General features: G+C 45.5%; 1 protein-coding gene across 1 annotated transcript in view; it reads right to left on the bottom strand.

The window, feature by feature from the left end:
• LOC307238363 (receptor-type tyrosine-protein phosphatase mu) overlaps nt 1-26518 on the bottom strand; it is a gene marked incomplete at its 5' end in the record, with an annotated part of 194768 nt that overhangs the window by 82717 nt on the left and 85533 nt on the right. Inside the window, 4 exons of the mRNA XM_080011296.1 lie at nt 11823-11925; nt 12601-12802; nt 18637-18746; nt 20190-20498. Of these exons, the coding sequence (XP_079867422.1) occupies nt 11823-11925; nt 12601-12802; nt 18637-18746; nt 20190-20498 (724 nt within the window). The remainder of the gene's footprint in view (nt 1-11822; nt 11926-12600; nt 12803-18636; nt 18747-20189; nt 20499-26518) is intronic.

Here is a 26518-nt window from a genome sequence, read left to right as displayed (position 1 = left end):
TCGGGCGGTCGAGGTCCGCAGCCTTTTCACCCCAGTAGAAGCGCTTGTACGACTGCTCGCGGCTGTTCCCGCAACCCCCTGCTCAGCGCTTGGGAGGAGGCTGAGGACCTGGCCCAGAAGGACTGGATGAAGTCAGGGGAAACATCTGCCAGGAGTTCATCCTCGCCAACGAGTACAAGTGAGGAGAGGAGAAGGGACAGTATGGAAGGATGGATCCAGGGGGTTAGGATAAGTAGAGAGATGGGGTTGCAGGGAGAGACGAACGGGGGAGAATAAAGAAATGTTCTTTACATTAAGAGTTGGATCCATTGGCTGTCTGGCTTTCATCTTGGAAGGTAAACGTTAAGGATGGCTACACGACGCTAAGGGGTTCTTGAAGGATCATTAAAAAAAGGTGCACAGGTGACACTGTGAGAAGGTAGTACCAAAGCCGATCTCATCTCAGCTTTAACCAATACTCATAATAAAGATAACCATAAACTAAACTAGACTTACGTACAAAGGTAACACATTCTTTGGCAGCAGTGCTCTGATACACAAGCACTGAGAGTGTGTGACTTATAAATGCCTTTTTTTAAATATTCTTTGATATCAGATATTGATTTTTTTATTTATGTGTTTTGGCTGCGGTCGTCATGAGTGGGATAGTAGCAGGGGTGGACATAAACAAAAAAAACAGCAAAAAAACCCCACAAAAAAACGATACCATTTTTGGGATATCGATGTGAAACTCTATCTGAAAACATCTCCAGCACTAAAATCCGAATCCAAGAGCCACAGTGAATTTATATTTGAGGTTTTCTTTTTGCCACATAGAGCTACATTAGATGTGTCTGGATGGATGGATGGATGGATGGACAGATAGACAGATCGATAGACAGACAGATCGACAGACAGACAGACAGATAGACGGATAGACAGACAGTTAGATAGACAGATAGACAGATAGATAGACAGATAGATAGATAGATAGATAGATAGATAGATAGATAGATAGATAGATAGATAGATAGATAGATAGATAGATAGATACTTTATTTTTTCACCAGATTAGCGCAGACATTTGAACAATGTGTTGATCGAGAATATAACTTATGAAAAAGGTAAATGTCTCAAAAGAAAACAAACATTAAAATAAACCCATTTATATTAAAACATATATGAACTATATGAAGATAAAAAAAAATAATACATAGCTGTTATTTTTCTATTCATAATACTATTCCATTTTTTTTTTTACTTGCATTGCATATTATGTGACGCTCTCGATGGCCGCCAGACCCAGAAGCCTCTTGTCGACTTTTATTACAGAGGCAGGAAATAGAAAGACGGACCTCCACAATACAGTTGAGAGGGGGGAAACGAGCGGTGAGACGGGACAGGGCCCGGCTTTATTTGCTTTTTTTATTATTCAACAACTCAAAGGTCAACGTCTCTCTCTCTCTCTCTCTCTCTCTCTCTCTCTCCCGCTCTCTCTCTCCATTTCATCCCTCCATCCAGAGCCCAGTGTTTGGCTTGATCAAAACTGCGCCCCTCTGTGCCGGTGACAGAGGCGGCGTTGTCCCCGAGCCGCCTGCGTCGCCGGAGGGGGAGACTGGCCGTCTTCTGTACACCGCCGTTAGTATGCACCTCGCCTCCGCCCGCTAAAACCTTCTGAGTTGCCGACTGACAAAGAGGCTGTTGACAGCGAGAATAACCAGCCGGGATTGGGTTTCCAAAAAGAGGGCCCGAGGACGCTGAAAAGTCCCCACCTCGGAGGTGAAAACACGTCGAAATGATGATCGCTACCGTACGAGTTCGACTAGTTTGGCAAAGAATCGAAAATTCCAGTCATCGGAGCAATCGGAGACAGTTTTCTTTCGCTCAAAACCATAATTCGGGAGAAGCAATTGTCTTTTTGTTTTTACCATTTTCCCAACAAATGCTTGATACTGTATGTTGTCTTTCCAACATCGGTTGAAAACCGCCCTTAATATTTGGACGGGAGCATTTGATTGTGGGATCTAAACGAATACAATTTATATCATAATGACATAAGAAATAGGGTGAACTGTATGATGAAGTGGAGTCATGTCTAAGGCGGTCACAAACATGTTAATTTTATCACTATCATAATATAACGTCATAACAATAATATAATAATAATAATAATAATAATAATAATAATAATATAATATGTCTGAGCTATCTACTGCCATTGGGAGATTAAAATAATGGGTTAATTTAACTTAACCCAACTGATGGAAACACACCTAATTTCACATTCTCGTTATTGCGACATTTCCAACATTGGTCAAAATTTTTAATTCAATGATGATTTTACAAAAAGATTGCGATTATCTCAAATAATTCCGATCAAGCGATGACGTCATAATTGTGACAGCTCTAGTCGTATAGTCCCAGATGCCCACACAACACAAACCAATTACCAGGAGCTGTAAATTAGATCCCTAAATGCACCGAACAAGAGTGAAATAAAATAAATTAGAAAGAAGAGAGAAAGAATAAATCTAATTTATGAGCCGAGGACACCAAACTGCCCTGACCGCAGAGATGAATGTTGACTAATGGTAATCTGACCTTTGTACTCGTATAACGTGTAATGCGCTGTGTACTTGTGTGGAGCTGTACACAAAGGTTATCCCAGAAAAGATCACGTAGTGTTTTTAGAAACAACCAAGACACCAAAAAAAACCAGACATGGTAGATGTCACAATATGCTCTATGCAACACTTTACATTTTCTTGTCATAGTATAAATACACAGCACCATTCTACAAGAAGCTCATAGCTTCTGCGAAGGTGACCGGTCGAATGATTGATCAAACGATTGATTGTTTTTTTTAATTCCCCCCACTAATTGATCTGAGTATTTTGCGGAAACGCCCCTGGTTGTGCACTGGATGACTAAACCCTCCCCTGTGTGCACGGCATGAGTTACTCCACTCCACGCTGTATTATTATTATTATTATTATTATTATTTTTATTATTATTATTATTATTATTATTATAGAGGCATCGCTCGGAGTGAAGCTGTTTTGCCAATTCCTCAGAGCGCTCCTATTTAGCGTTGCGGATGGGAGCTGATGAAATATTTAATCCTGCTGAGAGTCTTCAGAGAAAATCAGCCCTTAATTACAGTCCCCTATCGAGAGGAGAGGTCAGAGGAGCCGGGAGGAAAGGAAACCAAAGTCACGTATAGATCACTGACGGTATCTGATAATGAGGGTGGATATGAGCATACTATGGATAGATAGATAGATAGATGGATAGAGAGATAGACAGACAGATAGATAGACAGACAGATAGATAGATAGATAGATAGATAGATAGATAGATAGATAGATAGATAGATAGATAGATAGATAGATAGATAGATAGATAGATAGATAGATAGATAGATAGATAGATAGATAGATAGATAGATAGATAGATAGATAGATACTTTATTCATCTTGAAAGGGAAATTACCGTGTTACAGCAGCTCACATCAGAACAATAGGCAATAATAATAATAATAATAATAATAAAGTAATAAGACATTTGAAAATGTCAATATATAATAAAAAACAAAAATATAAGAAAATGTAATATATAATAAACCCTAATAAAAGCAAAAAAAAAGAGGAATTATAATACAATAAACCTCAAAAATATAAAAAAATATGAGAAAATATAATATATAATAAACCTTAAAAATAGCAAAAATATATGAGAAAATGTAATATAAAATAAACCTAAAAATATTTTTAAAATAGCAAAAAATTGTCAATATATAATAAACAAATTCCTTTTGAGAAAAAAATCTCTGTATCAACAATTGACATTGTGACAAAACACATTTCCTCAGGAACATAGTGAAGAACACTCTGCGAATACGATCAAGTGTGGAGGAGGTACTACGCCGCCGTGGACGCAGCGTATATTTATTCATGAGGTTGCATTCATTTCTGACAATGTACCAGTAATTTTTTATGTTATAAAATGCATACAATATCGTATATCATTTGACTTACGGCGAGGTTCCGCCACGGCAATGGATAAAAAAAAAGGAATTCTAATCCAAACTCAAGATATCAAGATATCAGAGTGACGATACCAAAAATAAGCTTTTCCTTAGTGAAATGTATGTACGGCCATTATCAGCTGCAGCCATACACAACATGTGAACTGCACGGGCACTACACTAAACTAAACAACAACAACAACAACAAACCTGAACCTGTCAATGCTTTATTGTGTCCACTTTTTTATAATTCACTGCCCATATTGGTACTTGATATTCCAAATCAATCTGCAGATGGAGGAGTGAGAACAAAAGCCTGCTTCCCTCTGGGCGGCTGCTTATGATATCATGATGCAGTTGTGCCACAACTTAATGACAGGCGCCGTATGAATAGAGCAGCTTTCCTTTCCTTGGGCAAAATACCAAAGTGCCAAAGGCTATGGTGCTCCAAGGCTGAGCGGCTCTTGTAATGCGGAAATTTGAAAAAAAACAAAACGAAAAAAAGGCGTTTTTTTTCTCTAACACAATGTAGTAACGTAACCGACCTCGCCATGAATTTTAAATGCGGAGAGAATCCAAAAGGTTTTATCCATAATACGGTGAGTGTGTTGCTGATGATCGTTCCTCGTAAAACCTGCTTGGATTCAACAATTATTTCCTCGCTGATTTAATGTGTGCCCATTAAAGAACTATTAAAAAAGTTATTACAAAGGTGTTAAAAAAATTCTTCCACTGTCCTTGAAAAATATATATTATTCCCCCCCCGCCCCCACCGCCTCTGCTGCTAAAAGGAAGAGAGGCACTATGTTTAATGTCGGCTATTTGAAATCGCAGTGATTATTTTTGCCTAATTACTGCTGTCATGTTAATGTCTCTCGAAGCCGCTGACACCTTGTCACCTCACGCTGAGTTCAGAAATTTACATTATGAGTCATTATGGAAGACCAGTCATTCAGTCACACGCCTGATGTAGCGTGACATCAACGCTCATCCAAAAAAAAGTGATGAAAATAAATAAACACCGTCAACAACGGATGAAGAACCGCAGCGTGTTCGGGAGAGCGCTTCATTAATTATGAAAAAAGATTTTTCACATTTCACTCGATCCGAAACTACCCTACGAACCCTTGGTTGCTGCAGGCGTCAGAGTTGGATCATACAGTATTTAGCACTTTTTAAATGAAAAATAAAGTATGGCAGGTCAGTATCAGGTAAACTTGGGAGGATTATGAACTAGATGTTACAGATAGCAAGGTATTTGATTGGGAACTTGAATTTGGGGGGATTCTTCTCCACAGGCAGGTATAAAGTGAGTTGGGTTCACCCAGTTGAGGTACATTTCGAAGATTGTAGGTTCAGGGGAAGGTTTAGGGTTTTATAACATCAGAAATGTTGGTTCTGACGCAGAAGAACTTGACAGATTTTGGCAGGAAACAGATAATATGTGACCCATTGCAGAGTTGAGGTACATTTGGTGGCTTTTTTCCTTTTATTCACATCATTTGGAAGTGAAGAATCAGATCTTCAAAACAAGATGTCACTTGTGCAAATCAAGCAAATATTTTTAAAGCTATGACTTGTTAATGAGAAGGGTGTGTCAAACTGTGATTCTGAGATAATCACCTTCAAAGTTTTCCCCCACACTTGGCTTCATTCAGCCAGGTCCTAGAATACAAATGGTTGGAGGACCAACACAGCCAAATGGCCACTTGACACCCTGCTGAATGGGGAATCTCTGGGGAATCTCTGCATTGTTCTTGTGTTTTGAGGGAATGTTAATCAGCATCATTGACACACAACATCTTTTGTTTTCAAAAAGGCTTTTAAGTTAACAATTAGAATAAAAATTGTTTTATAAAAGTGGAATTATTTAGGAGTTTAAAAGTAGAGACAACACAACAAAATGTAGAGTCCAACATGATATGATTCGCTGTATATCAGCCTTGGTGTGTCATTTAATATATAAATGTGTGTATGCCAAATATCTTCAAAGTTCTTGGAGTAATTATGTGGGCTAACCCCAACCCTACCCCAGCTACACCCTGAGAGCCTGTTTGGGGCCTCTTTTCATTTTCTTTTTGCCCCTGGCGGCATTTGTGGGTAAACTTGAGAATTTTGTCCATTGCTACCTGTTCATAATCTGTATCACCAACCTCAACGGACTTTATCACGTCATCAACTTCTTCGGTTGTAACAATAAGGGGCAAATCGTTGGTCTCCTCCAGTGGTTCTTGAAAATATTCCGTTTCATCGTCACATTCAGGTGGAAATCCGCTGTTTGAAATGTTCTCCAAGTTCAGGATAATGCTGGTATCAGTTTCAGAGTCGCTGTCGTTCTCCACGTCGCTGTCGGAGAACTGACTATCATTGCGAAACATGAAGTCCAGTACGCGCTGCTTACACTGACTTGGATCTGTCGCACTGGTCAGATTAAGGTCCGTGATATGATTTTGATCTTTCGCCACCCGGTTCTCATAATCCACAACATCACGATCAAAGTTTTCACAGAGAAGTTAAACCGAAGGATCCTCGGCTTGTTTACGGAAGTGACGTCAGCGTGACTTTTTCGTTGGTATATGTTGGTACACGCCCCATCCACAATGATGTCTCTGTGTGTGTGTAAGAGTAGTACGATTTAAAGGTTGAACTCTATCAAAACGGTTTCACATTGTGACTTCACATCACATGGATGATCTTCACCTGGACTGTCGCTTTAAAGGAAACATCGATTGGCATGGTTCAGCCCTGTTCAGCGTCTCAGTAAGTGAACTGTGTTTCCCCATGTAATCTAACGGGAATATTTAGAAAGCTTTTTTCAATTTATTTGGCTACCGTGTTTTGCTGCGGTGGGTCACATATAGAGGATAATAGAAGGTTTACGTTGAAATGAAGACGATATAATGCCTTTTAAGGCCCGATATTTGAACTAAAGAATTTCAAGGACCCTGCTACTTTAGTTTCTATGCACAAATGGGAAACCGCTTTGAGTTTCTTTCCACTTCGAGCGACGGCCCTCCACACAAGGCCGACCTCATCTTGAGCAGCCCACTTTCCACGCCTCATGCCCACCGCGTTGCCCTGCACGTTTAAAAGTCGGCCAGAAGGGGGCAACCGGGGGCCGACCTCCGTTCGCCCCGCGATGCTGAAACCTGCGCTGACACCAATTAGGCCTCCTCCAGAACCGGCTGCCCGATAGATTTCAGCCTCGCCGCCGTGTCACACCAACCAATTATGGCAGATTGACTTGGCATCGACTGGATTGTGACCTGAAACTCAGATTTATTTTTCATATGGTGGGGGGGGGCTGCAGGGCTGTTTGAGCAGATGAAGTGAAGGGGTATGGGGAGCATTTCAATCACTGTCTCCTCTCTCTCTCTCTCTCTCTCTCTCTCTCTCTCTAATGTTAATCGGTTCACCGGGCTGCTCATTCACGTTATCGAACCGGCAAGGAGGTGCTGTGGTGGCCCTATATCTCCCTGATTTAAGAGGGGTCGTAAGTAACACCCCTCTCCTGACCCAGCGTCCTCCCTCCCTCCCGTGCCGCTCTCTCTCTCTCTCTCTTCTCACACTTTATCTCTCCCCCGTGTCCATAAACCATTAGTGCCCAAACAAATTAGACATGAGACGCCTGCCGTAGATTATGTCTGCCGTTTAAAAAAAATAAATAAATAAAAATATGCGCTACATCTACTGCATGCAACCATTAGAGCCCGCTACGCCGCGATCAAAGAAAGTTAAGGGGAGGGTTTATTTTGAGACTGTAGAAAATCACGTAACTGATTTGCCGAGTAAAGATAATCTGATGCTGCGGGGGTGAAAAAATGAAACCAAAACTGCCGTGGAACACCTCACTTTCCTCAACAACGTTCCCGCACGATCTACAACCGGCTGCGTTTCCCCGCGCTCTCTCCGTCTTCCATCGGCGCGTGCACGCGCGAGAGCTCGCTCAAGGCAAAGGTTGCGCCGCGGAAGAGAAAGGGGCCGATTTGGTGGTGTGAATGATAAGGCAAGCGTCCCGAATCATTTCTCTCCAGAGAGGCATGCAAACATTTATTTTGATGCAAGGCGATGTGGAGGCGTCTCCTGGCCCCTGATGAGGGCCCATTGCAAACATTAGTTTAACGCGACATGACTGATAGACAGAACACTAATCCTCTTAAGGAAACAGCGTCCCCTCTGGTAAAAATTGTTCCCGGACGCGTGTCGTCCCCACAGATTAGTCGTCAAATCCAACTCGCAAATGCTATTCATATTAGCAAATTACACAAATATGTTATATATATATATATATATATATAAATATATATATATAAATATATATATATATATACATATATATGTTTATATATATATATATATTAAATAAATGCTCTCCCCAGACCAGACACCACATTTCTACCCCTCTCTCTCTGTCTCTCTCTCTCTCTCTCTATATATATATATATATATATATATATATAGTATATCTAACATCTAACAACAGCAATAAGAGCCATTTGTGGTCCTGCTTGTTTTTTCATTAACTGATCCTATCATTGGATGTTACTGTGTCCTCCCTCCGCCACTGTATCACAGAAAAACATCTGCTATTTGGAATTCAAACGTCTGGAGCTACACTACCTCCCAAACCCAATCAGCGGGCAAGATTGCCTTATCAAATCAGGCCTCATGCCGCCATACACTCCTCTCTGCCGGTGTGGATTGCTTCTCCTCCCTCGTCAAATGTCAAGTTACTCGGGGACCTAAAGACAGATTTTGCGTGATGAGTTTGGGTTTTTTTTGTTTTTTTTTTAAATGAGATTTTCACCACTTAAAACAGCGGCAAGTATTCCTAAAAAAAATAAAAAATAAATAAAAAAGAGGGAAAAAAAAAAGATTGGCCCTGAAAAATTAAAAAATAAATTACATCCCTTTAATCGGATAGTTTGTCATTTAATTCCTTGGCTGATCTAATTATTAAAAGCTCTCCTTCGGACTGGGCTTGAATGTGTTTGGAGGACGCGTCATATTGAGCCGCGGGCTGTGTTTAATTTCTATGCGTCCAATTCCCTTTATGTCTCTTTTTTTTCTCCTTTATATTCTTTGTTTGGAATCATCCTTGCCCCGTTCTATTTACCCATTCATCCTGCCAAAGCTATCTATCCGTCCGCCGTTCCTCCCCTCGCCACGCGTTTGTATTAGAGCCGGCATCACTCCGACAAACAGCCTCCGCTCCGGAAGCTTGGGAGTTGTTTTGCAGTCGCCTTAAACTTCCGCATCCTCTCGAGTGTCACCGCCGGTTTGAGGTGAGAAACATCTTCAAAAGCCCAGAGCCCGCAGTTTAATCCTGCCGCTTTCCGCCCTGTGCCACTTCCCCTTCTTTTGCAATTCATATTTTTGTGCAAACACATGAAGGGAGTCTCTCGGCCTTTATGTCCTGAGAGTGAGAATGAGTACATTAGAGGGACGGCTCAGGTTGGACAGTTTGGTGGAAAAGTGAGAGAGGCCAGATTGTGATGGTTTGAACACGTGTGGAGGACAGATGAGAGTTACATTGGGAGAAGGAGGCTGAGGGTGGAGCTGCCAGGCGAGAGGAGAAGAAAAAAAAGAAAGCCTTCAAATGTGCCGAACGAACGCGGCTCGTTCCGGCGAACAACTTCGAGAGTCTCACCGTACAGTAGTGGATCCTCCAAAATCGCAAACTTCAAGACGCATCTCACGCCCTAATTAACAAACCCCGCCCCCCAATAAACCTACGCTTGAATTGATTTGATGTGAAATTAATTAGCCCACAACAGCCATATTGAGGATTATGTTGTAAAGCATTATCACACAACTGTGTCCCGGCCCGGCTCAAACAGAATGGAGTGGGGGCTCAACACTGAAGTTCGTATCTCCAAAGACCAATCGGGGTCTTTCATCTGCCTTCTCCGACGGCAAACAAAAGAGCAAACCCACCACGCTAATTAACTCAGACTCTCACTCACGCCGGCTCGCCTTAATTATAATCAGCGCTTTCGTAAATAGCCCGGCGGAAACGAGTGTCAGGCTGGCGAGGGCCTTCTGGGTCCTACCTGCGAAGAGGAAGATTAAAAAAAAACAAAACAGTTTCACTCTTGTCGTTTTGGCTCCGGCGCCCCTCCGTCGGCTCCCACAGCATTAATCCGGGCAGCTGTACGTACGGTAAACATGAGCTGACAAGCCTGACTAAAGATCTCCGGGCTGTAATCTTTAAAGGACTCAGATGAGTTGATAGTGTAAAATTGGGCTTTACAGCGAGCTGCGGTGTTTATTCGCACTTCAGATCTCAACTCGAGCCGACGCCGCCTCCGTCGCCCCCGCCGCCCCCGCCGCCTCCGCCGCCTCCGCCGCCTCCGCCGCCTCCTCCACCTCCTCTTCCTCTCCCAGGGCCCGGCTCGCGCACGCCGCACGACGACACGGGGTCCGTAGTGCGGTTTGATACCCATTCAGCTTGTTAAGCGTTTAACGCAGCCGTATTCTGGCATCAGCTACTTTTTAAAATCTCTTATTCACTGAGTTATAACTTAAAGTTTCTCACCGAAGCGAAAGTAGACGCAATAATATTTTCCCTTCCGACAGTAATTCACAACCTTGGCTGGAGAACAGCCAAGGTTGTGAATTACTGTATTTTCAGCCAAGGTTGTGAATTACTGTCGGGTGAGAAAAATGATGATTACTCCCAGGAGAAGGTAAGTGCCACGCTAACGGAATGAAAAGTGCAATTTTTTGTCTAAAACTGCAATTTTGGCAATTATTTGTTGTGAGAAACCATCACCAAATGATAAAGTAATTTCTATGTGATGAAAAAGCAAATGAACTTTGGAAAGAACACACAGTTGCACGTTGCCTTTCAAATCTTTCTGTTATACCGTACATACAACATATAATATACGTGATATTTTGTACCACTGCGAACTCCAGACGGGCTGTGAGCACATTACACTTTGTATTCTGAGCAGTTTCTATTCTTATTATTTTAGTGGTAATAACTTAGGAATCGGCCAACCATCGCTTCATTTGAGTTTTCTGACTCAAATCCGCGGCTGGGGGTAGGGCTGAACTGCAACAGGGAGCCTCGTCGAGGAATTTGCCATTTAAATCGAACCGGTTGTAGAAGTCGTCTAATAATGTCTAATAAATGAATGATCAAGCGTCCGGGATTCCTGTTTTCACCCCCGGATGCCTGTAGTGTCTCGGGCCGAGCGGCGTGGCACATAAAAGACATGGAAGGGGCAACGCTCGCTGCAGCCCGCCGGCCTTTGTTCTCACCTTCAAAGGCAGCGGATCCTTCTCCGCGGATCAAAAAAATTCCACAAATAAAGTTTAGAAAACAAGACTCTATATCGAAATTCCTGGCCTATAAGGCGGTGTAATGGGATGACACACTCACACGCTGTTTTCATATCTTTTGCATTGCGGTTTGTGGTGTCGCTGTCTTTCGTGTTGTTGTTTAAAGTGGTAATCCGTACGATTCATCTGTTTAAAAGAGGCACATTAAAGATACACCCCATGTTTAATAAACTGCCACTTTATAAGAATAAGCCATTCAATGCATTTGCATTATGCATGTTGTCCTCTATGTCCTCTATATGCGGTTTCCATTGTTGGTGGCGGGGTCTGCCGTTCCTCGCGATCCGGCACCCACAAGTAGTGTACGACAGCCGAATTTCAACAAGCCAGTTGCTGTAGTAGCTGGTTGTGGTCAGTAAAGTGTCGATATGGACGCGGTTCATTTTCAAACGGAATCCCGGGAATCCCGTAATCCACCCGACGCGGTGGGCGGTGCCGTGGATCGCCACTTTGACGCTGAACCTACCTCACGGGCGCTCCCCGGCTCTGCGCCGGCTTCAGCAGGACGGTGACGGTGCTGTCCGTTTGGTTGAGGGAGGTTTCCTGGTCGTAGGCCGGCATGGAGGGAGCTGGGGAGAGAGGAGCGGAGGCGCAGGCGTCGCATTACAGCGCAGAACACGAGGACACACCTTCTTTACTTTTGATTGACCTCAAAAGACGAGGCTCCCATCCTACTGTGCACGGCCTCAAATAAATACCAACAATAAAAACAAGGGAAAGACTGAATACACTCCTGTATGGCGGAAGAGTTAAATCTAAGAGAAACTGTTTTATCGCAAACAGTCGACGGCGCCTCATTGGAATTATAAACATATTTGGGTTAAAGTATTACAATAATGCGAAGCACACCACAGATCAGTCGACACCAAAGCAAACTCATTAAATATGCAGAGAGCCGAGCGAGGGGGATAAATACTGTTTGCGCTTACTTCTGCGGTTTGCTCGGTACATCTCGGGATGCCAGCTGGGTTGGATTTAACAGTGAGAAAGTTCATGGAATCATAACTAGGAGGGCTGACATAAGCCGGCGCAACATGCCGCTCCGTAAAGGAGAAATAAATAAATGCACACCACGCGAGGTGGTCCGTTGCGCTCATCTGCCCCCGTCGTCAAGTTCATGCAGATTGAAAAAAAAAACCCAAAAAACGAACAAATAGTTGTTTCACCCAAACCCTCATGAATAAATAAAACAATATTTGCGGCTGCTACATCGACGGCCCCTGATCCGGCTGCCCCGTGCCGACCTGAAATCTTGGTGGTGAGCTGGGTGACGACCGGCGGGCCGTAGCCCTTGGCCGTGCTGGCGCGCAGGGTGAAGGAGTAGGTGGAGCCCGGGTACAGGCCGGTGAACACGTGGGTGCTCTCGTTGCCCAGCTTGAGCACCTTCCCGCTCTGATTGGACAGGTCCAGCATGGGGTCGAAGGAGCTCACCGCCTTGTAGGAGATCTGCGACGGGGGTGGGAGGGGCAGGGGGGTTGGAGAAAGGGAAGGGAGGGGGATCCGGTAAGTCCGAAAGTCGGCGGGCGCCACCGCACGTCCCTGCTTCCATCGCTCTTTCTCCTCGTGTCACCTTTTTCTCTACGACCATCAAACGCTGACGTGCTTTACATTAAAGGCGAAAAAATCAAAATTTAAAAAATTACGTTGCATCACTTCCCGTGACATTTTATCAATGCACTGTAGCACGACAGGGTTGTGCAACGTTAGCCCGAAATTCATTGAGTTCACTGGGGTGAAGTTTTATCTAACCACGCGTGCGCGAAGCAACCTTTCGCGATTTTGCGCACACGGGGGGCACTGCGGGGAAGCGTTAAGGTGAGCGTTTCTCCGTTAATATCCATTTTAAATAATCTATGAAGCCCCACTTAAAGAGAAGCCCCCCGCTCGTAAAAAGAAAAACCTCCATTATAATTCCAATTAAGGAACACAAAGGCAGTTTGGAGAGCCGCATAATTTGCGTCCGTCAAACTTTGAAATGCTTGGAGGCCTTCTCATTTCGCCTTTGTCTGGGAACGAGTCCACTATGCCAAATCCCATATCATAACATTTCAGGGAGAGGAATTTGAAATGACTTGTCAACAGGCGACTTGGACTGTTTTTTTTTTTCCTTCTCTTTTTTTTTCTCATTTCTTTTTGTAATTATAGCGAAACTGGTGGAAGGGGACCAAAAAGAAACAGCAGATTACCGAAGCTAATGAATTGAGTTTGCGACTGGAAATCAGGTGGTAAAGCCCTGACATACTGTACCGCATGTGAGGAGCACGTTCAAGCATTATTCTCATTTAAAGTACAGGTCCGGCGTCTTGAAAGTGCCTGAGAATTCACAAAATTAAGCAATAAAGACACAGCAACTAAGTACATTTTACCAAGTAATAGAATAGCAATTGCTGTAAAACATAGAGATAGTGTGAGGATGTGAATAGCCCCGTTTTTATTAAATATGCACAGGGAATGGAATAATGCATACATACATGAATGTATACAAGATAAATAAAACTGTGCTTTACAATAACGACTTTGAATGCCCACAGCCCGGTCGCAGCGCTTTGGGTCTTATTTTGGCGTTTTGCTGTACAGCACATTCACTTTTGTATTTGTTGAGCAAAGGCAGCCATCTCAGCCGTCACGCACGGAACCTTTTTTTTTTCTCGTCTGATTTATCATTTTCTCAATCAGGACTCTTGATCGCTACCGGCATAACATTAAAATAATGATTAGATATCTAATATTCATCGACAACCTTGGAGTCTTGCACGTTCGGCAGCTGTTTCTCGATTGGTTTCAAGTCAACAAATGTTAGAGTTCTGGATAAACTTTCCTGGGGTCACGGAACGTAGTTGATCCGTGATCCATACTAATCCCCCACCCCCACCCGCCCCGGTTCAGCTCGAACGTGGACCGAATTAATGTGATTAATTGCAAAATTTAACCAATATGGTGAAAACCAGTTTTACTGCCGCCGTCACTTTTCGAAGTAATAGTTCCATTAATCTCGATGCAGAGTTGCAGTGGGAAGAGGATAAAGAGGGATGCTGCTGAGTTTTACCACGTGTGGTGAAGGAGCCGCCGCACGTCGCCGCTGTGCGTCTGCACCTCCGGCACACTGGAGCGGTCCAGAGCCGCGAGGAAACAATGACTATATTATTGAGAGATGTGGACTTTCTCTACAAAACTAGTAACTCGCTTAATGTCGAACCGATTTTCGTGGGATTTAGTTTGTTACAAACCTGAGATATCGGATATGAATCAGTTACCGGGGGCGGATCTCATCACATTTTTTCACTCACTACCCTGTTTATCACGCCTGCCTCACATTGCACTTTTAATTTAACAATTGAGTATGAAATATTTTATATATTTTAAGATTTTATTTAAACATTGGTCTTGAATGTTGTTTTCATTCAAGACCATGGGCAAAGGTTCCTCGCTTTAAGTGTTTTACAGAATAAATGGAAGGAAAAGTTTGATTTGTCTAACGATCTAACGCTTACAGTTTTTAGGCTGATCCGAAAAACGATCCGATCCGTGACTCAAAACCGTGATACGATCCCAAGCCGTGAGGTTTGTGATCCGTTGCACCCCTACTAAAATGATAAAGGATGTTTTTTTTTGGTTCTATAGGCAATACCGTACAAGACTTTACACAGTGGGAATATACCATGAAATTCATAATAACATCTGTGTGACTTTCCACTCAATGTGGGACCATTGGACCGGTCCAGAACGCTGATCTTCGCTGATTGTTCTTCGCTTGTTTCTGTGGCGATGAGTTCGATGTAATTAAGAAAAATAATAATAACAATAAAAAAAATGTCTTTTTTTTTTTTTTGTTACGGCCGCGGATAACCGCGACTTCAAAGGGTAAAAAGGCAACAGCCGGCTCAGACGGGGTCTCGGAAGCCGCCAGTGGAAAGGACGCGCAGTCACCGCGCTCGGTCGGACAGGAATGGCCCTGAAATCTCTTTTGATATCGAGCAGCTCATCGGACACATTTCACTTTGAGCCCTTTGATAGTGTCAAATCAAAGCCGGGGCCTGACTCAAAGGAAGCATCTTCTGGGAAATACCGACAAAAGACAGGGGTTGCTTTCCTAAAACCAGAAAGGCAAGACAGCAGCGGGAGGGGAGACCCAGGGCCAAGCTCCAGGCTGGCTGCCACTGGAATGATACTTTACAGTACGTGAGACTTCTGGTTTCCATGTTGTCGGGAGAATCTATAATAACTGTAAATTGGAAGTTTGAAGTTGGGGGGAGAGGGTTGGGGGGGGGGCCTGGTTCTCCGACACGCATCGCTTACTTTTAACGAGACGCATTACCATACTCTTAAGACCTTTTTCCCCCCTCGGAAACTGTATGCCAGAAATGTCTACAGCGTGTGCAAATGATCGCCCGAGGTGAGTTTGTTATGAAAAGTGAAACACATTCACTGCTCGGCATAAATATAGATGAAGATGAGCAGGCGCCAAACAGTTTTGCTTGAAATATTAAAAATTAATAAAATATAAACAAATAAGGTGAGCCGGTATGGAGATGACTCGGCGGCAAAAAAAAAAAACGTCGCCGCGCCCTTCTCCACCGGCACCTCGAAGCCATCATTGGATAATTCCGGGACTCTTATGATTCTGACGCAGGACACTCCTGCTATGATTGAAATGGCCCCTGCAGTTGAGAAAATATCCATTTCCTCCTGAAGGCCCGCCAGTGGACGGAGCAGCCCGTGTGGTTGACCGGATTGCATTAATTTTTTTTCTCATCGTATGCTAAACAGTCGACGGGAACCCCTCCCGGAGGACCCGAAAAATGCCAAACTAGGTTCCAACGGGGGACGAGGAGACAGAATCGAGAGAGGCTGAATTAATCTCCGCCGAACGAGGTTTGGGGATTACTCCAACCTGAAGCTCATTGAGATGAAGGTATGCACAGGGGGATTCACGAAGGGATCGCGCGGCCTTGGCGCCAACGGTGAAATGCACCGATGACTGCGCTGTAGAATAGCGTCTTGGTGCGCCGGTGCTATTTGCGCGTATTAGATGAGGTGTTATGCATACATCTGGTGCAGAATTGCAATGCAATTTCTATGCAAATGAGCGAAATTAGTGAAATTATTATCGTCTGCAGGAAGCTGGTGGTAACTGTGCGAGACCACGCAGCGCTGCGTGATATAAGGGGTGTCACACCCAGGCTTTCCATTGATCTGAAAATAATATTTTGACATTATTATTATAATTATTATTACTGTCACGGCATCCGAAGGTAGCGGAACGGGAAGCGGCCCGTGGTGGTTTTCAGAACACCCTCCATAAGCAACTTGTTGAAGCTTTAAATAATTTGTTGTACCAAAAAGGTGTTACAAACGGTGCCAAAAACGTTTCTCTCACTGCTATTAAACTGAAAAGATATAGAAAAAAAACAACTAAAAGTTATAGGGAATAGCGATAAAGTGGTCAAAATTAGCATCAAACCTCATGGGACCATGGACAGCTCCTCAGCAGCCTAGAACTTTGTTCTATAGCAAAATATATGAGATAAACTGTCATCATCCCTACATTGTATTAAGATTCAGTGAGAACTACAAACATTTTAATATATAGACACTTTTCTCATGAAATAAATGAAGTATGTGGGGAGAGTAAGTTGAATTATATATTTACTCATACTATTTGAGTGTTTTATAGTCACTGCACATGAACCTCAAAATACTGATTACAAGTTCCTTACAATTTTACATTTTCATTAAACATTTAAAATAGAAAAAAAAAAACTACCGTCCGACAATTACGTTTTTAAATTTTTTTTAATATATATTTAAGACTGATAATTCGTAAAAAAGGCAAGTGTAGAGCAGTGGTGTAAATGCTTACTGACTCTCCAATGAAGCCCCGCCTGCTGAGACACAGATTATTTACTTTGCCACATGGATAATTGTGATCAGACGCAAAAGAAGGGCAATTTGCACTGGGCGGTAAAACGTAATGGCCCTGTTTGCGCTCTTATCATTAGAACAAGGTGTTTCCTGCAGCTGATGACGGTGCAGATGGAGCGAACAACCGATGCACAATCCCCGCTGCTGTTGGCGGCAGCGATTCCATTTCTGTGTGACTTCGCCCCCGAAACGGAGGCTGGTTCTGTGAGTCAACATTCAATAACTCTCACAGACTTCAGTGCGATGCCTCCACATGTCCGTGTTGGATGTCAACATTCATTCACCTTTGGAATACGTTTTGGATTTCAGGGGGGGCTGGTGAAGGACAACAAGCAAGCTTCATATCAGAGCCTGGAGGTAATATTGTACGCGACGCTTTTATTTTCCGACAAAGGAGGAGATGAGTTTGGGCTCTGTTGGACCAATAATGCATTCATCCTGCTGAACATTAGATAGATCATGTATAACGTGTTATAGCATCCCCATACCTTCATTAAAATGGACGACCCGTTCTTCTGTTTGGGCACAACAATATACAAGGTGGATTTGTAGGTTTATTGCAAAATTCTGAATTTAACAGTTGTCCCCCTCAGTTAATTCATGATTTGGAGCGTGGGATGTTCATTTGGTCATGCCCCCTTGAGATGTTAGACTTGAATTTGAATTTAAACGAGAGGAAGAGCGATTCCATCCATTTCAAGTCAAACAGTTTCCGTTGAAGTCACATCATTTTGGAGAACAGAATGGGTTTTTTTTGCAGCAAAATACTTTAATGATGATTAAATAATTTATTTCAGCAATTTATTCCCACTCAGTCACCTATCTTGTCACAGTCACGCTTAGTCACATCACATCACAACTTCTAAATAATGACTAATGTTGTTTTTGGTTTCAACCTAAATCCTAACAACTAAATAACGGATAACATAAATGAGAAAGATTTGTTGTAAATGCAATTATTACATTTTCCAAACCATTCCAACTGGAATACTTGAATAATGTGGTGAAGAAACCCACCTTAAAATCATCTCCGGTCGTGCTGACAATAACGGTTTTGTCAAAGGTACTCAGAAATGTCGATTTTGTATTTGGCAAAAGAACGGCGCTTCTACCATTTCAAATGGATTTGACAAAAATACAATTCAGCAAAATGAAGGACCTTCGTCAAAAACCTCAAAAGAAAGAACATTAAAAAAAAAAAAAGAACATAAAACGTGAGCTCTCACCAGAAAAAAAAACCGTCACGCGTGTGTGTCGACGTCTCAAACGGCTGAAATTTCGTCCGACTTCTCTGTAGTCGGAGCTATCGATGTGTGTGACAGCACGTGGGGCGCGGGGCGGGGGCGTGTGTTTTGTACCTCGTACTGCGTGATGATTCCAAAGGTCTGCGCCGGCTCCCTCCACTTGAGGATGATCTTCTGCTCGTAGGCGCTGCCCTGGATGGACTCCAGAGGAACGGCCCCCGGCACTGCGGGGGACACCATCAAACAGCCTGATAGAGCGACACGTCGAAAGGGAAGGAGACAGGCGCCGAAAAACCACCCGCACACGGGGGAGACGTGGGAAGCGTTTGCGTCCGACGGGGGAGGCTTGGCCAGGCGTGGGCCTTCCTGCCCAACTGTGTTGCGTTTCCCCCTCAGACCGCGCCCAGTTTTGTTTTTTTTCTCACCTTGACGCACGCAGCGCGGCGATCAGTCGCAGCACTTTGCGAGGACCAAAAAGAAATAAATAAATACACCCCCCCCCCCCCATTAACGCAAATCGGCGGTTGAAAAAACACGACACTTTACTGGCGCCGGGGAAGAGAAAAACAAAAAAAAAACAAAAAAAAAGTCCCGCAAACAAAGTGTCTGCGTTGAACCGACAACCCCACGGGACGGGAGCGGGAGTTTCAATCTCCCCCCGCAATGTTTACTCATGCAGCGCTACTTCCAAGGAGATGTGGAACCCCCGACGTGCTTCACTTTCATTCTGTAAATGGAACAGAACGAAGTGAAGTTGTTATGTTTGTATATAATGTTAAAGATGGCATCGACGGCCACGCCCTGTCTGGGATGTTCGTTCCCACGGGACCCGTACAGTGACGCTCAAATATTGTCACAAACGAACACACACACGCCCACACACACACACACACACGCGCGCACGCGCACGCACACACACACACACACACACACACACATACGCCCGCACACACACACACACACACGCACGCACACACACACACACACGCACAGGCGGGCGCAGTCACATAGTGGGGAAGAGTTGCTTCTTTCAAGTTCCCAACCGGAGATATCTGAGGCAGACATGACCAGACTCTCTCTCCTTTTCGTCAGCTGAGTGTGTTTGTTATTGAGGCTCCTTGAAAAGTAGCAAGGAGTTCATTTCCTGAGTGTGCCGAGGCAAGGCAGCACACCTTTCATCTTCCAAGACGGGAAAACAACAAGAGAGGGGGATGGGAGGCTCCTCTTCCCATGACTCCCTGGTTCTGCTGATTCATTTATTTTTATTTATCAAAAAAAATTTGGTGGGGTGATGTGGAGAGGTATATATCTCTCTATAGAGACCTACGGTATATTGGGTCCAGGAGTAAGGAAGAGGGGAAGTGAGGGCCTCTATCCCGCTTTCCGCCTCTCTACCTCTATCTCATGAGGACCTCCAACCACTCCTTTTATGTTCTCCACCTCCACCTCATAAGGCTCTCTGTTCCCTCCTTTACTCGACCTCCATGTCTATTCCCCCATTCAAACTATTAACTATCGAATACTACTGACGAATGCTTAATGACATAATATAATGTTGTGTGTGTGTATGTGTCTGTGTGTGTGTGTGTGTGTGTGTGTGTGTATATATATATATTTTTTTTTAAATATATGTCTACATCTTGCGCCGAGATGGACACAGCACTCACCGTCCTCGTCCGTCTGCACCTCCAGCTCCCCGCTCTCCTTCACCCCCTCGGGGTTGCGCAGCACCAGCTTGACGCTCAGGTTGGTGAAGGGGGTCAGGTTGTGGATGGTGTGCTGGGGGTCGCGGCTCTGGGTGTCGTAGCACACCTCCTCGCGGGTCTCCTCCTTGCCCGCCACCCGGGAGCGGTACTGCACCGTCAGGTTGTAGCTGTGGCAGCGGGTGACGTTGTAGCCCAGCGGCTCCCAGCGCACCGTCACCTGCTTGGACTGGACGTCCAGCACCTCCAGCCGCCGTGGCCCGTGCATGGGCTCTGTGGGTGGAGGGCGGAGGGGGGAAAGGGAGCGTGAGCAGGCATGGCGATGGCCAGTTAGACCGTGGCGGAGCGCTCGGCGGGGCTGAGATTGTTTTAATAAAGTGATGTCTCTGGAACGCTGTGTGCTGAATACCAACTGGAACGGACAATGAATGATCGATTTTTTATTTTGTTTTCTTTCATAAAATGCATCAAAAACACCTCCTCCTCCATATATCGTACATATTTAGCAATTTCCCTTGCAGTTAATTGACGCTCCATATACCTCATTTATTGGACTAACCATGAGCTGAAACCTCCTCGTCGTCCTGTCAAAGACGTTATCAAAATCAGAACGTCCACTCCGTCAAATTCCCTGACGGCGCCGTCATTTACGGCCGTTAATTCAATGTTAAAGCAAATGGCGCGTCCTCCTTTTTCAGCCAGTGCGAATCAACATGAGTTACGGCGCAATCATTTGACTTTGACATCTTCGCCAATGTGACCATTTCCGGGCGGTTTTCTCACTCCATCGTCAGAGTTTTCAAAAGAGACGATATCAAAGGTATCTCAAAAAAAACGTGCGCTATCAGCAGGAAACGCGTGAAAACGGCGGCGCTCCGCGGCGGACGGGGCCCGAAACTCCATTTTTCCCGACGTCTGGTCTTTTCCAGGACCCCGACCGGACGTACAATATCGCACCATAACATGAAAGTTCTCCCGGTGTTTCTGTATTTATTTATTTTTTTAAATCTCTTTCAAACTCGAAACCTACAGGGTCCGAATTCAAAGCCGGCGCCGCGGATTCGCGGCTGTGGCTTGCCGCGTGCAATCACCGCTGCCGGCTTCACAGCGAGCCGCCACAGGTGTGTTTGGGGAAGGCCCTCGGCGGGAGGCGTATCATCCCTTCAGAGCCCGCTCCCTCTGCCCCTCCCCTCCCCTCCCTCCATCCCTCCCTGTGCACCCGCTTCCTTTTCCATCCCTCGCTCGGCAGCAGACGCCTATTAGCTCCGGTCCACACTGATACGCCGGTGTCCGTCCATCCGGGCAGGACACCCTTCCCCCCTCCACCGCCGTCACCTCTAATCACACACACTCTGCACCGGCCTTCATACCTTCCTTCTTTTTCCTTGCTTTGTTCACTCACTCCATTTTCTCTCTCTCTCTCTCTCTCTCTCTCTCTCTCAGATTCTCTCCACTCATCTCCCCATTCTCTCTCTCATCTTATTACCCTCACCTCACCTCACAACAACCTTCATCTCTCTTTTGCCACTCTCCGATTCTCTCCGTCTCTCTCTCTATCTCTCGCTCTCTTTCTCCCTCTCTCTCTCCGGTTCCTACGGGAGGAGAGCAGCCGGAGCACAAGGTAATGGGATCAATTTCCATTCCAGGTTAAATTCGCAGTCCATTTCTCTGGAACTTAACACTTTACCACCTATTAGGGAACAGCCAGGGTTCAATTTCCCCGGCTCCCCGGGAGACACAGAGTAGCAATTCGGGAAGCAGCCGCAGTGGCCATGTTTAACATTCTGGCGGTGCACTGGGTAGGGGGGCAAAACTGGACACCCATACTCCCCGCCTCGCGGTTTTATTTCGACAAACCGCACGGCGGGCATGACTCGCGGGCGGCGACGCCGGGAAGATTCCGAACGACGGCGCCTGACGGACAGGGGGGAAGGCCTCGGTGATCCGCTCACCAGGGGTGGGGGTTTTCGGAGCTTAAAAAGCACCTCAAAAGCGCCTCGAAATCAAGGACGTTGGGTTTTTATTTTGTTTCGTTTCGTTTTTTTCTCACAGGAAATTAGGTCACGACACGCGCCGTGACACACGCGGGCACGGGAGGAGTGAGGAATAAAAGAGCGGAAAGTAGGTAGAAGAGAATGACAGGCGGAGGGGCTGTTGAATGAGTGATGAACACTTCACAAGGAGAAAGATCAGGAACGTGATTTCTCCTTTTGCCTTCCGTGGAGGAGATGAAATAGCGCCGAGGCCCCGCGGCGACAAGCCCATCGAAGACAGAACGGGGGGGGGGCGGAGTTTGACGATTAACGAGCATCATCCGTGAGGTGTGCAGGGAGCCGCCACCAAAAACCACCTCCAGATCACTTAATATTAATGATAAACCCACAGGGTCGTCGAAAAAAAAAACGGCGGTCTCAACATGACGCCGAATGGAAAAACATTCTAATTGGTGCTCTGCACCGGCCAGCACCCAAGAGTAGTCAGTACTCTGGTAGCTGTGCATGTAAATCTAGATGGATAACCCTTAAAACGGGGCGGGGGAAGTTGTTTGTTGAATCCCATTAGGATTCTATTGAACTACATTTCTAATGAGAATTGGGGAAAACCATGTCGAACAATCTTCGTAAACGTAGAGCATGTAGAGCGTCACTACGTCGAGAAAAAAAAAAAAGCTCGGGGTATCCTTCGAGCAACCTTCCTGTGAAGCCGGCGGCCACCCCCTTTATAATTTAGAACGCTGTCTGATACATTTGCCACCTTGAAAAAGGAGCGGGTGGCGGCTGAAGAGGCTCCGTTGCAAAGCTGCTTGGACTCCATGGACAGATTGCAAGTCACGCGAGCGGCCCTTCAGTTAAACAATTCAATCAAACAAAAACCATAAATCTAAGAAGGGGGGGGGGAGTGGTGGGTGCAGTCTGCAGTGTGTGTTGATACTCGTCGGGGGGGAATAGACCCCCCGGTTTGTGTCACTCGCAGTCTTGGAAAAGCCATCCAGAAAATAGAAGTTTAAACCCCTTTATTTGCGGAACTATCTGTTAGCCGCACTCCGTGAGCAGCGGTTACACTAAAAGCACAGTGAATTGCAGGGTGGCCAAGCACAGAAATCAAATTAAACCGGATGCACTCAAAGTGACAAAATGCACTAAAGTGTGAATCTCAAACCGGGCGCTCGCTGAACGCCGCGGTGGGGGGCGGTGGATTTGAATCCCTCCAACGTCACACTTCCACGTCTTGGTGGCGCGCCACCATAATGTCGGACTCAGCCAAAAGGGGAGTCAATGGTGGGAGAGTTCCAGGGGAGAGCGGCTTGTCCTCTTGTGGGGTAAGTGTCTGAAGGACACAAGCGAGAAACAAGTTAAACGGGAGGACGATCTGGTCTCGTGCAAATGTTAATGGTTTGTGCTTGAGTGTTGGGTGCTTCACGGGGGGGGGTGAGATACCGAAGACACGAACCAACATAAATGATGAAAGCGTGCTGTCCATTTGCTCAATGACTCACTTGAAAATTCGACAGCCTCTTACTCTTCAGCTGAAAAAAAAAAAAAAAAAAGCCTAATTGTTATGCGGCCACGCCGACTCCCTGCGGCCAAAACACCATCTGTCAGCAGGAGGACGTTACAAAGACGGGCAAGGTGCGGCGGACGGCCAACACCGCTAAAGGGCGGGTGATGCTTTCGCGCAGGGCCCTTCGCGGGCGGCGGCGCGCCCCCCCCCCCACAGCCTCACCGTCCGACGCAGTGTTCTCGCGGAGCGGCGGCGGAGAGAGGGAAAGCGCCGCGTGAAACAGGAAGTAGTAGACAAAGAAGACGGCATCGGAGCTTGTTTACGCCGAGGAGGGAGTGCTGCTCCTGGTGGTCAAACCGACAAAAGCCCCGAAAAGGAGCTGGTCTGTCGGCCCGCTTACTGGAGTACGGAACGGAGCCACAATGTGTAATTATTCTCCCTCGTTGCAAGATTCTCCAAAAAGAAACTGCACATGAATACCAACGCTACCTTTTATTGGTAAACTGAACTTTACAACGACAATTTACAGTAAAATCCCCAAAGCTGAACAAGCTGTTATCTTGACTATTTTGTCTCCGCGTCAAAAAGTCCTCGGCAGCCTTTGAATTTAACGTCTGACCCGTGCTGCGGATCAATTTTGGCATATCAGAACTGAAACAGCCAATCTCCCATCCGCCAGCGCCTCGCCGCCCTCACGCTCGCCGCAAGCGTGAAGCGGGCCTAACACGCCCTGACTCAGAACAGCACGGCGCGTCGGCAACCGACCAGGGGCCCTTCACGGCCTTCTGCAGCGACTCCCGTTTGACTTTGAAGCGAGAGGAAAGAGCTAAAGGTTAATAAAAAAAATATATAATAATAACATTCTCCAACCCCCCCCCCCCCCCCCCCCCCCCACCCCACCCCTCCCCGCCCCTCACTTACCTCCACCCCCTGCCTTCCCTCACCCACAATCTGAAATGAACCGGCCTCATTGCGGGGGAGATATGTGGTATAAATCCTTCAGCGAGCGCCGGGAAGCTGCGAGGCCCCTTTTCTAAATAGGTCCATAGGCGCTTGAATGGCAGCTGATGAGGTGAAGCCATCACTCCAGCGCGCTGTGACCGCTGGCTTGGATTTATTGACTGAGCAGCGAGGGGGCTCAATATCATAAGCGCGAGTGCAAATCACAACAAGGGATGACATAAGAGGGCTATCTCTCGAAATCCATACTATTCTTTTTGAGTATGCAACAGGATGAAGGCTTCACTCGAGCAAACATACTGGAAATATGACCGTAATATCTTTCCCCAGCATAGCATATTTCTGGTGGGATAGAGTTATAATGCTGGCAATGAAAGCATCCCTCAGTGAGGGAAATTGCTCAGGTCTATCTTATGCCAGGGCACAGCCATATTGGTATTCCAAGCGGTGGACAAATTATCACCTGCCCACTCTCGCCAGTTTAATTGAATAATTTGAATTTGACATTTACATAGAACTATTAGTGGGTTTTTTATCATTATGGGTTGACATTTAAATAATGTTTTTTGAAATTATCAGCACATTATCGTTACCTGTTAATATGAAGGGGCGCGCTCCCTCTAACCTTTTGCATCCAAATGGATAACATGATTACCCCCAAATAAAAAAAAAATAAAAAAATAAAGAAAATAAAAAAAAAGCAGAAGCAGTAAAGCGACAGAGAAACCCCGTGTTGCAGCCTCCCGTCCTAGAGGAGGTTTCAAATGGTGCACTCACCCCTGGGCAGCGAGAGACATTAGTCCTGGTTGAAAGGAAGCAAATTGGGCATGTCCAGAGCATAGCCACTTTACTGGGAGACAAGTGTGTGCAAATGTGTGTGCGCGTGCGCGTGCGTGTGCGTGTGTGTGTGTGTGTGTGTGTGTGTGTGTGTGCGCGTTTGTATGTGTGTTTGTGTCTGCGCGCGGTTGTGTGTGTGCGCGCGCCCTTGCACGGCCCTAGCGCGTAGCGGAAGCTCCAGGGCCCCGTAGCATGTACATGTACGAAAGAATGATGTGGCTTATCAGATCTCCCCTTCGACGAGCCTCCTTTTCCTTTTCTGAAATCAGATCAACATCGATTCAGATCAGGAAGCGCTGCAGCTGGCACCCAGCAGCACCCAAACGGAACGGGGGACAAATTCTCAAATGATTAGGACCCGCCCGCCCCCGCCGCCGACCGGTTGGACTCCTAAAACCCCGTCATTATCTAATCAGAGGGGAACAGCGTTCAGGTTGGAGACAGGGAGGCGTCGTGCTGTTGAAATGAAATAACAAGGAGGGGAAACGACGCTTCATCTGCTGCATCTGGACGGGCGGATGTACCGCGGTGAGTCCGCACCGCGGCCCCGAGTCCCAACACGTATGTTTTTTTTCATTTGATATATGAAAACGGACTGAGCCCCACAGCTGAATAGAATGCATGTAAAAAAAAAAAGGTACGATGTCAATCCCTGAGGGGAAATCCAAGTGCTACAGCAGCAACATACAGTACGTACTTATTTGGGGTGTCACGATTCCGGGTCAGAAACGGTCGAAATTCAAACTTTGAAATCACAAGTAGGTTCCGATTCTCCCAGTATTTGTTGGTAATAATTGTCGAACACGGTGGCCATATTGGGAAGCTCAAGATCGGCTGGTAAACAAATGCAGTGTGCGCTGGGGGTTTCGGGCCCCCAAAATTTATGACGTTCTTTTGTTATTGGAATTCAGAGTCCATGTATGCTATTCAAACACATGTACAAACTGGGGATGTTAAAATGTGCCGACTGAACAACCGACTGTCTTTTTTTGTCA

The sequence above is a fragment of the Zeus faber genome (genome assembly GCF_960531495.2).
Source record: "Zeus faber genome assembly, chromosome: 12".
Taxonomy (NCBI): Eukaryota; Metazoa; Chordata; class Actinopteri; order Zeiformes; family Zeidae; genus Zeus; species Zeus faber.
Note: the sequence above shows the minus strand (reverse complement) of the source record. Positions and strands in the feature narration are given on the sequence as shown.